The sequence below is a fragment of the Quercus suber genome, unplaced genomic scaffold (assembly GCF_002906115.3).
Source record: "Quercus suber isolate HL8 unplaced genomic scaffold, Cork oak 2.0 scaffold_149, whole genome shotgun sequence".
Lineage (NCBI taxonomy): Eukaryota > Viridiplantae > Streptophyta > Magnoliopsida > Fagales > Fagaceae > Quercus > Quercus suber.
Window position 1 is genome coordinate 70042 of NW_027069610.1, and position 21447 is coordinate 91488.

General features: G+C 34.7%; 2 protein-coding genes and 1 non-coding gene across 3 annotated transcripts; 2 read left to right on the forward strand and 1 right to left on the reverse strand.

The window, feature by feature from the left end:
* Positions 1-2678: 2678 nt before the first annotated feature.
* On the reverse strand, positions 2679-2870 carry LOC111988513 (U2 spliceosomal RNA). Its single transcript, XR_002880427.1, has one exon. It is a non-coding gene; the product is annotated as a U2 spliceosomal RNA (small nuclear RNA).
* Positions 2871-5095: 2225 nt separating this feature from the next.
* On the forward strand, positions 5096-13835 carry LOC112017153 (ubiquitin-conjugating enzyme E2-17 kDa). The gene is made up of 4 exons (XM_065777126.1): positions 5096-5143; positions 12382-12666; positions 12796-12900; positions 13330-13835. The coding sequence occupies exons 1-4, from the start codon at positions 5096-5098 to the stop codon at positions 13471-13473; spliced, it is 582 nt and encodes a 193-aa protein (XP_065633198.1). The 3' UTR covers positions 13474-13835.
* A 1784-nt stretch (positions 13836-15619) lies between these two features.
* On the forward strand, positions 15620-20124 carry LOC112017028 (thioredoxin H9). Its single transcript, XM_024049500.2, has 5 exons — positions 15620-15849; positions 17081-17156; positions 18004-18126; positions 19192-19314; positions 19640-20124. The coding sequence occupies exons 2-5, from the start codon at positions 17136-17138 to the stop codon at positions 19790-19792; spliced, it is 420 nt and encodes a 139-aa protein (XP_023905268.1). The 5' UTR covers positions 15620-15849; positions 17081-17135; the 3' UTR covers positions 19793-20124.
* The last annotated feature ends 1323 nt before the right edge of the window (positions 20125-21447 follow it).

Here is a 21447-nt window from a genome sequence, read left to right on the forward strand (position 1 = left end):
CACCTTTTTCCACGGTGGGATTACTAAGCCTGACAAATTAATACATAAAGGCAGATGATCAGATGAATAACAATGAAGGTGATGAACAATTGTACCTGGAAATTTAAGGAACCAATTAGCATTTGCCACACCCCGGTCAAGTCTTTCCCAAATAGAATGTCCATCTGCGAAGTGTTTACTCCATGTGAACTAACTACCCTCAAAGCCAAGATCGGGGAATCCACACTCATCCAACACATCTCGGAAAACTTGCTTCTGCCCATGGTGCCGAATTGCTCCACCAAGTTTCTCTTCCTGCCGAGTTATTTCATTGAAATCACTTGCACACATCCATGGCACCTCCGAATGATGGTTCAAAGTTCTCAAACTGTCCCATGCTTCTCTCCGTTTTGAAGTATCTGGTTCGCCATAAAAACCAGTGAATCTCCATTCTTTAGTAGTGCCTTTGTCAATCCAAGTATCAATGTAATAGTTGGACGAGTCCATCACTACCAAATTCACCGACAACCGCCAAAAAAGTACTAACCCACCCCCATGTCCAACCCTTGGTACCACCCACTTGTGTTCAAAGTCTAAATTTGCTTGGATCATGTCTAGCCTTGCATCATCTGCTAGTGTTTCAGCAATGAACACGACAGAAGGATCTTTAGCCTGGATAATATCACCAAGCTCCTTCCCTGTACGCAGGTTCCCAAGCCCGCGACAGTTCCACACTAAGCAATTCATGACGACTAGCAGGGCTGAATATCAGCCTCCGCCAATTTTATATAATCATCTTCCTCGCTCCTTGAAACCTAGCAACGTTTGTTGGGTAACTTGGAGAAATTGTCATTGAGAGTAAGGGGCCTTTTCCCATAATTCAGATTACCTTGGGACACTTTTGCCTTTGGTGTTGAAGATACACGGCAAACCCTAGTCCATCGTGGCTTGGTTGCAAGCATAGAAGCCCTAGGACTTTGGTTGTCACATGCAGAATTAATTGCCTCCTGTGTGTTTAAATGTGGATGTAAATTGGGATTCAATGTGGCTGAGCTGTTACCTGTTGGGGCTGGGATTGTAGAATTATTCTCCACAAATGCATCTGGACAGGATTCCGTATAAGGAAGGTTTGGAGGGTTACCGTTATGGATGGAATCCTTTTTGGGTTCAAATTCTTTTAATGCCCTGCCAATCTCATTAAGGTGTAATTCAGTGCTTTGCGAATTTAAGGGAACGAAATTAACGCTCTTATCTGGAGACAGAACGTTTGACTTTGCAGCCGTTGGGGATTTATTGCACTTAACGGACTGCAATGAATGTTGACGCTCTTCCAATGTAACGGTCTCACTTTGACTCTGCCTCACCTCCCCAGACTCACGGTTGCTCAGTGGTGGTGATTGTGGAACCTCCGCCTGAGCACCATTTTGATTCCTTCTATCTCCGACTCCCTTATTCCCATCTGGTACCTTCTTCGCTGAGCCTAAAACTTGATTCGGCCTAGACTTGTAGAAACTAGGAACATCAATGACCTGTTTTCATGATTGTGAGAAGGGAGCAGCCCTTAGGCTTGGTCCAAACTGCTTCTGCTCCGGATTAAGTGACCCTTCACTAGTCAACCAAACCTCGCAGTCCTTGTCATCATAGTCGAAGCAGCCACACCAATAGCAAATATTTGGAAGTCTTTCATACTTAAAACTGATCCAAATCTGTTTCTCGCCTTCTACTGACACCAAACGTCCACGGCACAGAGGACCTGTAATGTCCATTACGACACGAACCTAAATAAAATTCCCTCCCTCTGAGTCAGTTCGGTTTATGGAAGGTATGACTGTTCCAAGAGCCTCACAAATCTTCTCTGCTGCCTTCACATTCATGAACTTTATGGGAATACCATGCACTTGCACCCAAAAAGCAGTCTTATCCAATGTGAGATCATCAAGGGATGAAGTAGTATCATACCTCTCCATAACAATCAAATGCTTGTCAAATGTCCATGGTTCACTATGGATCACTTTGTTAGCCTCCGCTTTATTATCAAATACAAATAGTACCTTATGATCACCTAGATTACGTATCCTGAACTCGTTCTTGGATCGCCAAAGGGGGATGAAAGTTTTTGCAATAGCATCAATGTTCAATGCTCTCTTAATGAGGAATTTTGTGGCAATGACATACTCCGGAGAGCTTTGTTCCTCGTCCAAGGAGCAACCTGGACCTTCCTTGTCTGATAAAATAAGGCGATTCCAATCAGTGGTCAAATCCTCCATGGTGGTGAGATACAAATAGGAAGAATAAAAAAAACCTACTATGTTTCCTAACAACCCCTGAAAGAAACCCAACAAGCCTTACGATAACAGTGTTATCCCAAGGAATACAATCACTTCTTCCTAAGGAAGGGACGACTATTCTACTATATAAGAGAGCTATAGAGAGAGCTTTCTTAGGTACAGAGAAACTTTTCAAAATCTTCTTGCTACTTCTTATTCCTTTGAAAATTATCATGCACATACAAGTTAATGCATCTAAAATTAGAAAACAATATAAGACTCTAGTTCAAATTTATAAGTATACGTATAGGTAAATGCTATGAATCTATATAATCTATTTTATTAGGTAGTTGTGATTATTTTGGTTGAGAATGTGTACAAGCGAGTGTCAAATTGATTAGGCGAAGATAAAACGTGATTAGTTCCTATAATATATAATAAATAATTATTGTGTTTCAATTACAAAGCTTTGCCAGGCCCGTGCAATAGTGCAAGCTATTGTTATGGACCTTCGCCCACAAAAAATAAACTTAATATTGTGTGATCCAATGGGCCACAAATCACATATTAAACTGATAAGAACATATGCTACAATTGATATAAGCCCAAAGGCCCTAAAAATGTATGATTTTTACAGTTCCTCGTACTTTTTCGGTGTGGCCTGTGGGACTAGAACAGCTTCAAAAACTTACCGGCGTTGAAGTTCACCAATGGGGCTGTGTCCGTGTGTGTGGTTATTACACTTTGCACCTTGCTTAATGCTACTCTTCTACAAACTGGCACGTTTTAATTATCACACTGAAGCAATAGCCGTGTCAGCAGTCACGGCTCCAGAAATTTTTCTCAGGGTGTTCTTCAAAATGCATAAATTATACAATCTAATAAAAAAAAAAAATTCATATATTGACAACAACAATAATAAAAAAACACGCAAATACATAAAATTTACAATTACCTTCTACGAGTTTTCATATTTTGAAATCGGTGCATAATAGTCTCATTATCAATGCTACAAGCTACATCTTTTTTAAGAGTCCAAATCTTCTGTCCCACTTTTCCTGCTCCACTCTATACTCCACCAATAAATATTTACCATGTGATACTATTAATTAATAACTGTAGGATTAATAAGTCAATAATGATAATATTTAATTAATTAGGTGAACACGTGGTAAATATTTATTGGTGGAGTATTGAGTGGAGCAGGAAAAGTGAGACAGAAGATTTGGACTCCTTTTTTAATGTATACAACCAAACAATCATCCATCCACTAAATGTAGAACAAATTATTGAGTAAAATTTAATTTTATTGGCATAAAAAAAAAAACTGAGGGTGTTTCCAAAAAAAAAATTTTGAAGAGTAGACAAATAAAAATTTTTAAATTATTATATATAAAAATAAATAAATAAATAAATAAAATTTCAGTTGAGGGTGGTCCTGGGACCCTTAAGGTGGCTAAATAAAAATTTTTAAATTATTATATATAAAAATAAATAAATAAATAAATAAAATTTCAGTTGAGGGTGGTCCTGGGACCCTTAAGGTGGCGCCACCCCTGCGTGTCAGCCTAGGATAAAAGGATTTCGTGGCTTTGAAATAGAAGGGAACAAGTAATGAAGGCTTAAACGTTTTCTGTAAAATGAAAATTATTACTTTCAGATTGAATAGGAGAAAAGGCACTCTTGTTTTCTAGTACAACCGTGGCATTAGAGGACATACTGCATACACGCCTATATTACACGAAAATGTTATTTTCTTTCTTTTTAAAGTATTCATTGAAGTATTGATGAAACTTTAAACCAATAAGGCATCAGTTTTCTTCATCAGAGTCAAAAGAATGTCTCTTAGTCAACGATTTCAATACATTTAAAGTTCGATCGCACTGTGAAGTGCTTGAAACATAAAAAAACTTGAGCTCAGGCACACTAAGAGCACTCGCACCAGGCATAGTATTTGGCATGATTTATTCACTATCTGCAACAATTACAAAGGACATGTACTTGCTTGATGAGCTTCATATTAATCTGTTAAGAATTATTTCATGCATAGGAGCACATTAATATGAGGTCTTGTGGGTTACGTAGGTACCATATTACAAGAGAAGAGAATGGATGAGCTCACCCACAAAACACAAATTTACCTGCAAAACAGACACTCCAGTAATATCTTCTATATCAAGCACACCATCAGATGCTACAGCAAGAATCTCTGCACATAACTTCACAAAGGTGGCCAAACGTGCTCTGGAGCCATTTGTTTCAGCAAAGAAACATAGTTGTGCATTCTTTTTTCTTTTTTCTTTTTTTTCTTTTTTTTTTTTGAATTCTCATCATTACCCCTGGAAACACATACACTAGTTATAAATCTTCATTTCAATGGCAGATCTGTTCTTGCTAAATAGAGTAGCTAGGGCTTACCAACCTGATGGAAAAAAGTCGTCTCTCCATTCTTGAGCTCTGAGAGTCAGTATGTCCATTGTGGGAACATGGCAGCTAAAAGGCATGGGTGCGGCTCTAGGGCCGCCGCACCCGAACCGGACTCGCAGTGACATGGCGAAGCACCTCTGACGCGCCAATTCAGCCTTTTTTTTTTTCCGATTCAGTGCAAATTCCAGACAAAATTGGCAAAAATTGGCCGAAATACATGTTAGAAAAAAAGTATTTTTAGCTCTCCACTCGTAAGCCCTGTGAATCAGTATGTCCATTGTGGACAAGGCTGGCATTCAGAATGAAAATGGCTTCCAAAAAACTGTTATATGCAAGTAGAGGTACCTTCACTGCAAACACATTATACATTAGAGTCAACACCCAACAACAAACTTGTGTTACCAACTTCAAAGACTGCAAATATGAATGCTTGTGAGAACCTTGTCACCTTTAAAGATACTCCCAAAAGGGTAATCAGCAACTTCTCTTATCTTTTCTGATTCATCAACAACTCCATTGACAAAATAAATCTTTATAAAAAATAAATAAATAAATAAGTGACAAAAGAAATCGGAGGAATAGAACTAGTTCCACTTCCACTCCTCTCCATTTCAGGTGTAGTCTCTCTAATTATAAAAATTGACACAAATGAAAAGAATCATAAATGACAACCAGAACAGACTGTACTGGAAATAATCTTGAGAGCAATATAAATTCTGCCTTCTCAGAAGTTCACATGGATCAAAGAGACAATTCACGACACTTGCATAATCAATTCAAATCAATCATCTAGTTCACTATGTGGAAGTGGAATTAAATATAATATAAATTATTTATACCACTTTTTTTGTTTTACTTTATACTATGCTAATAATAATTTACTATGTATTCATTTTTCTTTCTTCATAAAATAATTAAAATTTAAACGGGAAGAAAAAAATGTAATACATGATAAGTTATGCCTTGTAATTAGTAGAGTATTAAGCTGAACTAAAAAAAAATTAGTACAAAGGATTTTTTTTTTTTTTGAGGAGTACAAAGGATTCATAATTGAACCAAATCATATGTTTTCAATTTTCACGGTTTGGGGTGCCAAAGGTGTTGTTGCTTAGAATTGGCCTATGGCCCCAAGTGTATTGTACTAGCCGCTGGGTTATATCCAGGGATTATATGATCATGCGGTGTGTCTGCCCAAGTAAACTATGAGCCAGTTGGGTCTAAGCTAAATCCAGGGCGTACACATGCAAGAAACACACAAGTTTGAACTAATTATGCTTCCTTGGCCATTATATTGTGTTAGGTTCTAAATTTTTAGAACAATTGGCAAATTGTGAACACAAACTTGTCTAGATATAGATCTTAGAGTCTATAGGTTTTATTAGACAATGCTTAAGGTGATTCAAGTCAAGATTCAAGAACATACAAGCTGCAGGAAGAAGACTTCATATTCTGCCTGGTTCGATCTTTTTGTTGGTTGGGGGGGGGGGGGGGGGCGCTTCCTCCCCTTGGCTCTGCCTATGTTATATGCCAACCTTAATAGTCAAATGATAGATTTTATGGGTTCAGAGTCTATGCATAGGTTATGTGTACTTCCTGAACTGAAAGAAAGAAAGTCTTTTTTTATTGTGTTTTGGGGGGGNGACTTCATATTCTGCCTGGTTCGATCGATCGAAGAACAGGCTCGATCGATCGAAAATCGTATCTGCAGAATTTTAAGTCTGCCCAAACAGCAGCTTAAGCCCATTAAGGATTAGGGTTTCAGATCTAATTCTCCCACTATATCAAGGAAACCCTAAGCCACGTTTTTTAGAGCTTTTAGAGAGAGAGAAGAGAGTGTTTCTTTTGTATCTAGGGTTTTGTACCCAAACCTCTCTAAGGTCTTTGTTGCTCATATTGCTGTTTATGTGAATCTCTTGTGAGATCTTTGAGGAGCTTTCCTTCACATAAACTTAGGGTTATCAACATCTTGATAATCATTCAGTTGCAGATTCAAGAACTTAAAGATTAATCAAGCGGAGGTGCTTGTACTTGATTGAAGAGTCCAAGAAAGAAGGAGTCCGTGGATTCGGAGCTTGCACGTGGTCATGTCAGTAAGTTCTACTGGTGGGTAGCATTAGGAAGTCAAGCGGGGAGCTTGTAGTCCTTTTGTATGAACTTCGATTCTTTCGCATAGTGGATTCAGGTTTACCTTGAGGATAGTTAGGTCAAATCCTCCCCAAGTTTTTACCGTGTGGTTTCCTGGGTCATCATATCTTGTGTTCATTTATTTTCCGCTGCTTTATATTTTGATATGATTGTTTGATTGCTTTAACCTAGAATTGCATAATTTGACTAAGTAACAACTTGGCTAATTAACTAGGCTACGCAATCTGGTTGGTTTAAGGGGTCTAAATTTCTAACATATTGTACTCTCTAAAAATGGATCAAGCATGGAAAGAGGTGTTTACTTGACTCCCGATTGTCAATTGACCGAAACTATGATAGGAAATCTTTCAAAATATTGTATGGTTACTCTTAAGAAAGAAATTGCTTGTAGGGGTGTCCACGAGTCGAGTATGGGTTTGGATTGAACAGCTTAACTGTTAGATATATCACGGCCTTAGTGGCCTAAACCATTTCATGGCCCTAGAGGCCCAAATCCAAACCTAAGCTCATAGAACAAGCAAACCAACCCAAACTTAATATATTTAGCCCAAAAATTTTTAGAATATAAACTCTATCCATTAGGCTTATTTAAAAAAAAAAAAAAAACAAATTCAATGGCAAAGATTTAGCTCTCAAGGAGTTTTTGCTATGGACATAGGCTGTTAAGTAGAACCACATTAAAATATTGCTTACACTCTTTATTTACTCTCTCATCTCTTTCAATAATTCAACAACAGATACAAGTAGCACGTTTTGATTTTTTTTTTTTTATGCGGAATAAAAAAAAAAAAAAGGGCTTATGCATGTGTTCATGGCCCCTTGTCCACTTAAACCCTGTTGATAATTGACATGAGACGGCCCCTTGTCCACAACACCCAAACTTGCATGAGTAATGAGTCATGATAGCTTCCTACCACTAACCTAAGCCCTCTAGTACTAGTGCACATTTCAAGTATAGACTCACTAAAAATGGTGTTTATTTGGTACATTTTGTGGTCTCAAAGTCTAGTCAAGCATTTGCTTTTATACTATTAGAAGGAGTTATTTTGCATAGGTCATTTTAACCTCTCTCTCTCTCTCTCTCTCTCTCTCTCTCTCTCTCTCTCTCTCTCTATATATATATATATATAGGGCTGGCTCAATTTATTGCAATGATAACTTCAATGCAATAAACTATAAGTTCGAAATTTTTGTTGCAATAGATTGCAAAAATAATACACTCCTTAAACCTCACTCAATCACTCACTCAGCCACAAGCACTATCACATCACTCACAACACTTATTCTCTCTCTCTCTCTCTCTCTCTCTCTCTCTCTCTCTCTCTCTCTCTCTCTCTCAAATGGTTTCAGGCTGATCCAGAGCTAATTGTGAGTGGACCGATTACAATGGCAATTGCCATATGTGCTCACAAACCTTCAGAACTAATTCAGAACTAAGGGATCATTTAAGGAGTCACAACCAAATGAAATTCAAATGCTTCAAATGTAAGCGCCCATTCAAGACCAAACCTGCTGAGCGAGAAGACCATAAGAATAATTGCAACTGCTCTAAGAACTAAGAAGTAACCTTCTACCTAGCTAGCTACCTATCAAAGCATAACTTCCAATAATCCTCATAATGAAATTTATATATATATATATATATATATAGAGAGAGAGAGAGAGAGAGAGAGAGAGAGAGAGAGTTGCACTTTGCCAACTGATTACCAATGTTCCACTCATGGGAGTGAAATGATAACAGATGTCACATCTCTGGCTTAGATGTGAGACTATTTTTGTATGGAGTTGGTGGTCCAAGAATTCAAATGAGGAAGTGAGTAAAAATGATCACAACTTTGACTAAGAGTAGGACCTTAATAAGGAAGGAAGTTCATGAAGTAAAAAAAATATATATATATATATATTCGAATATCTTTTATTAATAGGCTATTACTTTAGGAAACTTATTGCAATAGATTGCATATAATTGACAAAAATAATTTGGTTCAAATTTTCACAACAATATCTTTGTTGTAATGGATAATTACTTCATGTTTGTCATTGTAATATATTATAAAATAATTTGTTAGGTTCTAAGGTCTTAGGATTTTATGTATTTAGAACTCTAATTTGTAATGTTGGCAAACCATGATCAAAACATTGTATTAAGTCTTATTTAGTCTTGCTCAAAGTTGGTTTAATATTGTACAGTTGGAATCGAGTGGCTGCAGAAGTACTTGGGACTCTCGGCCTGGCTCGATCGATCGAAGAATAGACTCGATCGATCGAAATTCACACAGGTTGAATTTTCTGCAGAATTTCCAACTCAACCCTACTTCATTAAACGTTTAGGGTTTTATGTTTTTACCCTAGGTATATAAATAAAACCCTAGCCACGTTTTTGAAGGTTGTCTATATTGTATTGTTGCTCATACATTGCTGTTTTGTGTGAATCTCGTGTGAGATCTTTGAGGAGCTTTCCTTTACACAAAACTTAGGGTTTTCATGGTGGAGATTATTTCAACATCTTGAAGATCATTACTGTTGCAACCATTGGAACTTAAAAGAAAAGCAAGCGGGGAGCTTGTAGCTGATTGAGGAATTCAAGAAAGAAGTAGTCCGTGGATTCGGAGCCTGCGCGTGGTCGTGTCAGGAAGTTCTACTGGTGGGTAGCATTAGGAAGTCGAGCGGGGAGCTTGTAGTCCTTTGTACGAACTTCAATTCTTTCATAGTGAATTCAGGTTAGCCTTGAGGATCGGTGGGTCAAATCCTCCCCAGGTTTTTACCGAGTGGTTTCCTGGGTGATCATATCTTGTGTTATTTATTTTCCGCTGCTTTATATTCTTGATATGATTGTTTGGATTGTTTTAACCTAGAATTTCTTAATTTGACTAAGTAACAACTTGGCTAATTAATCTAGGCTACGCAATCTGGTTGTTTAAGGGGTCTAAAAACCGTTCATAATTGATATCAGTTTATTGCAATGATATTAGGCCTATTCACAAGTCAAGCCGGATCATTTTTGGACTTAGCCCGAACTCAACCCGTCGGCGTTGGGTGGAGGACGGAGGGACCCGAAACTAACTACCAACATCAATCAATCGAGTCGATTTCGGGTTTGGGTGGTGCTTGGGTTGGTTTGGTCAGTGGTAAAGTTCGCTAGGAACTACAAAATTGTCACCGAAAACTACAAAACTTCGCCAAAATCTACAAATTTTTTGTCAAAATCTGCAAATTTTCATTGAAATTTGCTGTGATTTGGTCGAATCAGGCTAAATCCCACTAGATCTGGTCAAGATCTCACCAGATTTAGCATGGTCTTGCCAAATTTGGCCGGATTTCGTATATAGCTTCAGTCAGGTTAGGTCGGGTGGCTTGAGTTTTGGAGAAGGAAACTCACCACTCGACCCGCCGGTGTCGGTTCTTGAAAATGGAGACTCGCCACCGACCTACAGGAGCTTTAGTTTGGGCTGGAATCGAGTCTATGTCAGGCAGTTTGGCCAGGTTTTCGAGCTCCGGCCAGGTCTAAATAGCCCTAAATGATATATTCCAGTTTTATGTTTGCCATTGTTATAAATTGTAAAATAATTTATATAAAGTTATTGCAATGATAACTTCATTGCAATAATCTATTCGTTCGAAATTTTGTTTGCAATAGAATGCAAAAATAGCTACGATTAAATCGACGCAATGCTCTACTAATTTCTTTTTTAGGGAAATCATGGCCAAAAGGTTGATAAGAACCTCTTTGTAAATATACTCTTTTTATTTCATCCTGATCACTAGGATGAAAAGATGAGACATTTTCTCAACGCTTAGGATCTGAAAGAAGATTATTAAAGTGCAATACAAATTTGCTTAGAAGATGAATCTTGTAATATAAGTGATTTCCTTTTTAAAAATTTGTTCATAGTGCTAGCAAAAGAATAATGGGTAAACTAAAAGTTCATTCTATATATTCAACTCATGCATTTAATTGTCACATTAATCATGTTCAATAAAGTATTTAGGTTTTACTTTAGTGCATATGCGTGTGTACAAAATGTATCACATAAATTCAACAAATTCAGCTAAAGACTAAAGTAAGAACTAATAGACTAATGATTTGAAAATGCGCACTTTTTGGAAGAAAAAAAATTAGCAATTTTAGAATATTCTTTTTGAAACACAATTTAGAAAATCACAATTAATAATTTGATTTGGGCTTTTGGGCTAATTTTTATTTGTTTGGACAATTTTTGAGAAGTACTATGTCCACAATATTTTCACAACAAATCCTAAATGGAAAGTTGTTACTGGTTTTAATTTGAACATACTACCAAAATTCTCTCCCTTTCCAAACCAAACACTCCTCTCAACCCATTTTCTCTCTTATTTTCTCTCATTTCTTTTCTATCTTCCTTATTTCACCTCTAACCAAACAGACTGTTAGTGATATCATGGTCCCAGTGGCCCAAACCATATCAAGGCTTTAAAAGCCTAAGCCAAAACCTATTATAGGCTCGTAATAAAAGTATACTATCCCGAGTTAGTCTACTTTTGACCAAATATTTTCTAGTACATGAACCATGGATTGAGTTTATTGTAAAAAAACAAGTTCAGTACGTAGCAAAGACGTTGACTTTATTTTCTCTTTTCTCTTTTGTCACTTTGAATCACTCAAAAACTTAAACAAATGACATATTTTGAGTATAGACTTGAGACATATAAAGGTTATTTAGTATTTCATGTTGCCCTAGAGTTTGGCCACATGCATTCTATTTTTCTATTATTGGGAAGAGTTATTTTAGATGGGGGTTACTCTCTCTCTCTCTCTCTCTCTCTCTCTCTCTCTCTATTATATATAATATGGGGGGGGGTGGTTGTTAAACTTGGTCATTGAAGAAATTAATAATGATGAAAACAATTAATAGATCAACTGGGCACCACACCTTATGACTCAACTAAATGTCAATCCCAATTCTTTTGGGTCAGCTAAAGAATATGTTCTTTTGCCATTTAGTCTTTATCTATATATGGTCATCTTCTCTATTATCTCTGTGGCTACTGTGGCCTTTGATGTTATTTCTGTGTAATGATTATGTCAAATCTGATTGCAGTAAATTGATAAAGATAGGTAAAACTCAAGTTCTTAGACTTATTTAACCAAACTTGTTGACTCTGTGTGTAGTATGTCTGTCTTTGTGGTTTCAGGTTAGATTTAACTCCTTGTTTGGTTTTATTGACACTAACTCAATGAAGCTATTATTGTCTGCAAACAACATGGGGCAAGGGACACTAGGTTGATACATAATTAGCGAGCCTTGATGTAAATTAATTGCATTTAGAGACTTATTTCTGGTTCATGCAATTAGTGTTTTAGCTAATCAATGCTCCATAATGCATATGTTTGGTGTCATTAATTCACTTCATTGGAATTTCTTTATTTTTCAAACCTTTGATTTTACTTGCCCAGAGACTCTTGTCATATAATTCTTCTTAGGCCAATAAAAACCATATATAGGTCTCTGCTCTTCTCACGTTCTTGAACATTAATCACATGAGTAATAAACTAATAAAATTGTTTTCGTTGTGATTCTCCTAGCATAAAATAAAGTTGATTCTCCAATACCATTGGATTTACTATTATGTTTATGATGTAAGTTCACTCCCTGCTAGGCATGTGTTCAATGATACTAACTATGTTATTTATCCAAACTTTTGTTGCAATAAACTTGGGGTTGTTTGTCTATATTTAACAGGTCCTGTAGCTGAAGACATGTTCCATTGGCAAGCAACCATTATGGGACCCACTGATAGCCCCTATGCTGGAGGTGTTTTTCTAGTTACTATTCATTTCCCCCCTGATTATCCTTTCAAGCCCCCTAAGGTGAACTTTTTGATTGTGCAAATATCATCTTGTGTGATCATGTGTTTGTTTGTTTGCTTGTCTGTTGTGTGAAAGGCTTGTTTTGTAATGTTGTGTGTATGGTAAGGATAATGGTCTTTTGTTCTTCAGGTTGCATTTAGGACCAAGGTCTTCCACCCAAACATCAATAGCAATGGAAGCATTTGTCTTGATATCCTTAAAGAACAGTGGAGCCCAGCTCTTACAATTTCTAAGGTTTGACTTTGTGCTAAACCTATGTTAATAATCTAGGTTACAGTTAATATCCTTATACTTTAACCTGGAAATGGCATGCTCACAGGCATACACAAAAACAGCAGAAGGTATAATAGAGAAATGATAAAGAGAATGATTCTAATAGCTTTCCAGAATGCTTTGTGCTAGATAACATTGGTATTATTTAGTTATTGATTTAAACCCCATTGTTTTCCTACCCGCTTTTATTTATTTATCTTTGGTTGCAAGTATTCATTTTTCAAGGGCTGAATGTTACTCCAAAAAGTGACTATATTTTTATGTAATGTTTTAACACAGAAATTTATGGCTTGGTAGTTTCTATTTCAGAATTTTCTGACATTGCCATTCATGTCATGATAGGAATTTAACATTTTTTTGGGTACCTAATAAAACTTGGGTGCAAATCAGGTATTGCTCTCTATCTGCTCATTGCTGACTGACCCAAATCCTGATGATCCTCTTGTACCGGAGATTGCCCACATGTATAAGACTGACCGGGCCAAGTATGAAGCCACTGCACGCAGCTGGACACAGAAGTATGCAATGGGATGATGGTTATTAAGACAACAAATTTGGATTTTGGTTTGAAGAACGTGTTTAGTCATATTTTGTTGTCTCACCTTGTTGTTTGTTATGTATCTTGGGGATGTTGGGAAGCTAGAAAGAGGGTGGAATTTAAGCATGTTGATCAGAACAATGTTGTGAAATTGTAGAACCAAAAGTGCAAACAGGTTATGCACTCTTTGTCTGAAGCTGTTTGTTCTGGCAATGTAGAATAGTCTGTATTGCAAACTGTTTTGAAGTTTCAAGCTTCAAGAAAATGAAGGAAATCAGTGTTGTTTTCAGACTCTCACCACTGGTTTCTTTATTAAATAATTGAAGCTCATATGCATGCTGGGTAATTGGTTTGACAATGTGCTTTTGGAATGTTATTAAGCTGGTATCATCTACGTCATATTGATTGTATGCGAAATGATTATATGCTAAATGAATAGGATTTTACAATATTCATAGTGGAGTTACCCTTAAAATTAAAACTAGAAATGATCATGATCCTAGTTTTAGAGGTTTAAGTTTAGAGTTTTTGCAATGAATAATTTATTACAAAACAGTTACTAGGAATTAGTAAACTACAAATATAAATTGTTTTGACTATGTTATAACCTATTTCGTAAATTGATAGTCTTTAAAAGTTCAAAAAAATGATAAAGAGGAGTCATTTCTTTTTTGATAAAAGAGTTTTTAAAAGTTAAATAGTCTTTTATTATTGATTTGAAAGAATATATTAAAAAGACAAAAAATTGTGTGCGAAATTTAAAAATCATAATAATACAAACAGAAAAAAGAAGGTGTACTGTAAGTTCCTATGTTTGAAGGTGTACTATATAAGTACTATTAATTTTGTGCTAAATCTAGATATTTTATTCAACTATAAGGGATATTAACATTACTAGTTTTTTTTTTTTGGAGAAACTATTAACATTACTAGTTGAGTTGATTGGAGCTCACATTTATCCTTATTTAAAACTCACATTTACTTTTAGTACATTTCATGTCAATGATGAAAATAAATAGCAAGGTAGAAAAGTAAAAAAAAAAATGTATTTTTGTTAAAGCCTAATTAATCGGTGTCTTTAGAGAATTTGTTAACAGTCAACTTTAGAAATTGATAATTATTCATCTTTTGAGATTTAAGCAAATGACATTCCACCTCAAATTTGAAGGGAAAAAACATTTTCCTTCTTTGACATCTAATTAACAAAACTTTATTAAATTAATTAATTAATTTTTTTTTGTTCTAACTTGCCCTTTGCTTAAGGGTGAGTTTCCAAAATTATCCCATCTCATGATTAAAATTCATTGTTTAAAATTTATAATTAAAGTATATTTTAAAATATTAAGTATAAATTTTGCTTTTTTTTTTTTTTTTTGGATTATAGAGAGATTTGCTGTTGCAAGTGTTTTAGTGCTTAATAAATTTTGCATTTTTATTCTATTTTTAAAATATTAAGTATAAATTTTGCTTTTTTTTTTTTTTTTTGGATTATAGAGAGATTTGCTGTTGCAAGTGTTTTAGTGCTTAATAAATTTTGCATTTTTATTCTAAATTTTACTATTTTTTTTACTAACCATGTTTAAACTTTTGTAAAGAATTTCTTAAAGAAATTTAGAATATTTCATTATTAACATAAACAAAAAGAGTGGTGTTAATTTCTTCGAACCTCAAGAGAGGTGAGTATTTTTTCTTCCTTCAAGTTTGTGATGAAGTGTTATTCTTCTAAACCTCAAAGAAAAAAAAAGTGTGATTACTCATTTTAGAAATAGTTTCATACTTTTATAAAAATTATAAAAAATAGTCAAACAAATCAATTAATTTTTCTTTTATAAAAAATTTCTAAAAAATATATCCTAAACCAAGTATCATTGAATTTTACTTTTTTTGTTTTTGTTTTTTTTAACCTTGAGCCTCCATGTTATTCTACGGTCTACGAGTGTCATTCATTCGTTAATAAGTATGTACTGTTATTCAGATTATTCCTTGTTCGTTGTTATTGCCGTTATCAGTTAAAACCATCCAAACCTTTTCTATTTGACGAAAATGCCCCCACTATACTCAATACACAGAAGCGACAAAATAAGGGTATTAAGGTAATCTGGCTTTCTCACGACAGCGGTATAAATTAAAGTAGTTTCGGTTCTAGAATTTTTAAAGTACCTGAGTTTTGTATCCGAAAATTCCTATTTTATAATCTTATCAAAAACAACAACAAAGCAAATCGAAGAAACGGTCCGACTTCAACGTTGTTGTTCACAACTCATGGTCAAACTCTGATTCTATCGTTTCCATTTTGAATTTTAAATTCCGTTCAAATCGCCCAGATTGTTATATTGGATTAACTAGGGCTTCATATCGGTCATAAGCTAGAGGTAATTAAATTCAGCTTGTTCAATTTTTATTTTATTTTGTTTTATTTTGTTGCTTTTAACTTTTACATTCCGAAAATTTAGGTTGTTGTTTTGTTGGGTTACGTGTTTATTATTGTTTGATTCGCATTCCTCATTTCAATTCTTCTTATGGAGTTTAATTTTCTCTCAGTTTTCTTTTGCTTTGCTTTATTGGCAAACCAATCAGAGCTTAAGTACAATGTTGTTTGTGAAATATTAATGTTAGATTCTCGGTTACTGCAGCTTTTGTTTTTTTGTTTTCCTTTTTCTTTGTTGGGAGAGATATTGGTTTTATAGTTTATGTATTCTAATGTTTCCTTTTCGATAATTATAATTAAGGAAAATATTGTAAAGTATGAGTAATTGACGGAACATTGATGGAAGAAACTAACTTCTATTTCTCAATTGTAAGTTTTGTAGTAAATTCCGAGCGTTTAAAAGATACTTAGAGGGCTATTCTTGAGAATTTAAGATTCCTGAGAATTTAAACTCTGGGCTGTTTGTAATCTTGAGAAATTAGATTCTGGTGTTCGAGTTCCAAGAAACAAGTTTTAGAAATCCTAGGAATTTAATGTAAGTTTAATAGGGAGGAAACAACTTACCCAGGTGGTTATTATGATTGGTAAGACCTGATAAACTATTTTTATTTAGTTTTAGACATGTTTTGTTACAATTCGAATCATAGACAGGGAACACTATAAAGTTTGGTAACTCTTGAGAATTTTAAATTCACACATTAAACTCTTGAAAAAAAAAAATTCTACATCTTTATGCATTTAAAATTGAAATTCTCAAGAGTTTTTAGGGTAACTCACCATGGAGTTCAGCATTATTTTGGTTTCCATATTAGGTGTGGATGAAATGTAAAAATCTGATTGACAAAATCTGACCATAAATTAGGATGTAAGAGCTTCATAGTGGAGTTAGCCTAGGAACTTTAGAAGATATTAATCACACATTTATGTTACTAACACAAATATATAAATTGGCTTGTAAGAAAACTACCACTTAGTAGTTTTAAATGTATGGGAAACGGATTGATAGTTATACCGTTGTCTTGTTCAACTGTATAATATTATTTTCTCTTCCTAGTTTGAGTAAATTTACTTGTCATTCTGTTACATAAATTATTCTGTAAATTGATGGACTTTTTGGGTATGTATATTGTCTATTTGTCTTGTTAATTTGATAGATTGTATTGTTCAACTTTCAGGGTACTTCTGGAGTTTTACCATTTAAGTATAGCAATTTAGATTTTAAACATCAAAATGGGAAATTGCGTGACTAAGGTAATTGTTTTTGAGACTCTTCTGTCAAATTCTTAAATAAATTCCTTTTATGAAAAGAAAAAGTAGAAAGTGAAAAGGATAGTCTTGTTCAATGTGTTATATGCTTTTTTACTTTTCTCTAGTTTGGTGGTAGTTTTCTGTTACTTTTATTTTTTCTGTTATTTTATCTACTCCAGCTTCTGCGTATGGCATGACTTATATTGTGGTTAGATTTATTGGTTCCTCTTTTAGTTACTATTATTATACTGCTTGACTGGAGTTATTTATATGGATCTCTTGTTATTTCTTTTTCATGATAAATTTAGAATGGGAAAGCCATAAAAAGAAATAGTGAAGTTATTGATGTCATTAAGAATTTCAAGCAATGTTGTGACTTGTGAGGAAAGATGCTGTTGCTGGTGTTTTAGATGGAGCAAACTGTTGAAGAAGGGACATTCTTGCTATCCAGACAGTTTATGATTTGTGATGATGTGACACTTAGAATCATGAAAATCTGTGTTTGGTTTAGCATGTGAATAAAATCTCTTTCTAAAGTAGTAGATGTACTAAAAAATAAAGAAGAAAAAAAGGATCTCATGGAACAATGGGTATCATGTTGATTGACGGATAAATTTTTGACAACTTAGAATTCTACATGAAGTACTAAAAGATGGTTGATAGCCACTTGAAAATCTCTTAGATAGCATGCCAGTTTTATTTGCTTACTGCCTTCAAAATATTGTTTACCTATCTAGTTCTGTCAATTATTGAAAAACCTCAAAGCCTCAATGAGTGAATTGTATTTTAGTTTTTCGTTCTTACCTCAAGTCATTTCATAATGATGATATGATTTTCATGATACTTGCAGCCTGAAACTGATGGATATGATTCTGATAAGAATGTTGAGTTTTCTGGCGGGAATGTGCACCTTATCACTACCAAGGAGTCTTGGGATCAAAAGATGGCAGAAGCAAGTAAGGATGGCAAGATTGTAAGTATTCCTTCACCTTCTCCCCCCTCCTCCCCACCCCCCTGCATGTGGGGCCTGGCTGGGATAGCGAATCATGTTGAATGTATATGGAGCTTAATTGTCTTTTTGTCATGTCTCTTCACTGAACTACTACTAATATTTTCCCATGAGATGTACATTATTATATTTGTGAATGTGGTAATGATTACATGACTGCGTACTGAGGTTCTACTTTAGTCTAGAATATATTCATCACAAGAATCAAGCAGTGAGACCCTGGCATCATCTCTACATTGTTCAGTCTGTTGCTTTTGAGCTCAATGACAAATGAATATTGGATATTGACTATCAAGTACAGAAAATCCAGGAAACAACTTATGGTGTTTAGTGGAGGGGCCTACCAGTTTGATCCTCATGCTATGCTTAAAAGATTTTATAGAATCTGTCCACATAATGGTAGATTACCCTTCAAACAGTTGATTATCTAGAATCTCTTAATGATTTTAGTTCAGGATACCCTGCCAATGATTTGCAACACAATGTCTGATGAGAGTTTTGCAGACACACTTCCCCCCCTCTTTATCTGGATAATAGAATTACAATCTGATACAATCAAGACAACCAAGTAGCATGTAGGGAACCCATTTCCAAAGTTCGTTTGCATCATTACAGAAGAACCATTCAAACCTGCATTTTTGTATGAAATGCTGTTTCCTAATATGAGGTCTGTTCTTGGTGTAAATTGTCTTGCCTACACTCTGGCCAATTTAGTCTGTGGTCTTACTTGTATATTGTAACAAGTCATTGTGGATTTACCATGAACTTGTAGGCCATATTTTCTCTCTGCATCTTCCTGTTATTCAAACTCTTTTTGCCAGTCCAATGCCAAATCTTGCATCTGCAAGTTCCTCTCTTTCTTTCTCTCTGATGCTGAATCATGCCCATCTATTGTTATATAATATAAAGGTTCCCTTGATTTGTTTTTTTTTTTTAATTTTTTTTTTTTTTGGACAGGATTTTTTTGAGTTGATTTATTTTGTGGTCATTTTTTTTTTCCAATTTTAATTGAAGCTCTGTGTTTAACAGGTAATTGCAAATTTCAGTGCAACATGGTGTGGTCCTTGTAAGATGATTGCGCCATTTTACATTGAATTATCTGAGAAATACCCTTCTCTCATGTTCATAGTGATCGATGTTGAAGAACTCACTGTAAGTAGTGTAATTTTGTTGATACTTGGGAAAGATATTGAGTGCTACCTAAGATAGAGCTTGCTTTTGGTACAAGGACCTATTTTGGACATAAAAGGCCACTATCTTGCCTGTGGCCAAGAAACTCCATCGGCATGACAAACATGCCAAACAAAAGTGTTAATAAAAAAACAAAACAAGAATAGGAAAAACAAATTACTTGAGAGTTAGTGTAAAATGAAAATTTGACCTGTCTAGCAGAGAGATATTCTTATTTTTTTTAATCATCCAAGATTGTGCTAAATCTATTGATGGCAAAATCATAAAATGCTTTTATGAGATGCAGGAGTTCAGCACTTCATGGGATATCAAAGCCACTCCAACTTTCTTCTTTCTTAGAGATGGACAGCAAATTGACAAGCTTGTAGGAGCCAACAAGCCAGAGCTTCAGAAGAAGATTACTGCAATTATAGATTCAACTTCCCAATATCCAAAATGACCTATATGCTTGCTTCTTTGTAGCAAGAGAGGCTGCAGAATGTTCTGGATGCACTTGAGTATTCTGGATGCTTCGCCGTTTGTTTGCTTGCTTTTTCCCCCCTTTGGCATGTAAATATGACTATTATAGGAGTATTGTTCAGTTTTCTAGTTATTTTTGGAGCTGAATTTATTGTTTCTAAGCCTGAGAATCAGTTTAACTCTTGTTTTTCCTAAGACAGTTGTAGTGGTTGATGTTACTTGTATTATGCCTAGTGTTAAAGAGTTCTTCCATAACCAAGGATGAAATGTTTAATTGACCAATTACAATTAATTAATTGATTGTTCTGTTTACCCCCCTAACTACAAAATCAGCTTCCAAGTAACATTTATGAGACGAAACCAACCCAATATTTTTGGAGTTGATATTGCAAGGCCATGGGTGTGTGTATGTGGAGGGACTGATTAAGAAATGATCCCAAATTAAAAAGGGTTTAAAGTGCATTTTAGCCAAGAAAATAATATTGCCATTTCAATTTCTCTAGATTTCAATAGTTGTTGGATTGGGGCTGTAAAACAAATCTGAATGGACAGTATACGCAACAAACAGCTTTTTGACACTCAAAATCATTTGTTTGGGGCCAGACTAGTTGTATGATAAACAACAACGTTGTGTTGTCTAACTTTTCGGCCACCTTTAGTGACTGATAGATAGATATATACCTATATATATTTTTTCAATTATTCGAACCTCTGTGAATCCGTGTGGACCCAGTCCTTCGTAGGCGCCAGTTTCATATTGGCTGGCAATATGCTCCTTTGCAATATTAGGTAGATACTAGTAATTCTTCTATATATATATATATATAAAAAAAAAAGGTAGTCCTAGTAATCGATTTTTTTTTTTTTTTGAAGGGTTTAAGAAAAACACTGAAAAAGACCACAAGGGATCAATAGACCATGGTGTTAGGCTTTGCATGTAAAAGGAACAACTTTCGTGACATGTATAAACTTAGGAAAATGGTTCTCTTTTTATTTTAAAAAATTTGGAGAGACTTTATTTTATATAAGAGAGATATTTTCTCATGTACCTAATGATGCACATAAATGCCACATTATTTAAAATCTTGTCCATCAAATAATGAGTGATAATTAATTGATGCGAATGTTTTATTTACTTTTAACGTAAATGAAATATTGAATCTCTATTATAAAATATTATCTCAATTTACTTTGAAGTAAAATAGGAATGATTTAATCCTTACATATATCGTGTTCTTTGTGATGTCATTTGATAGATTCTATTTCCAAATTGAACAGGCTAGAAAATGCAGAATCAAAATGTTTGAAAGAGTTTAAACTCGCCCAAGGAAGTTACTTCCAATATGAGATATTAAGACACTATGACATGCCTAATAATGTGTTCCTACATAAACCTATGATGTGATATCTCACAATATAAGTTTCTTAGATGAGTATGAAATTTTTGCTCGGGCTATCTCCATCCCCACCTTACACGAGGAATAATTTACGTCTTATAGGTTATTCATTATTAAGGGGACTAGTACTAAGCTAATAATCTTGTAAACTTAATTGAAATTTTTAACAGATACGTAAAGAACGTCAACCTTTATCTTTTAAGTTATCGCTATTTGAATTATAAAAACAATAAATAAA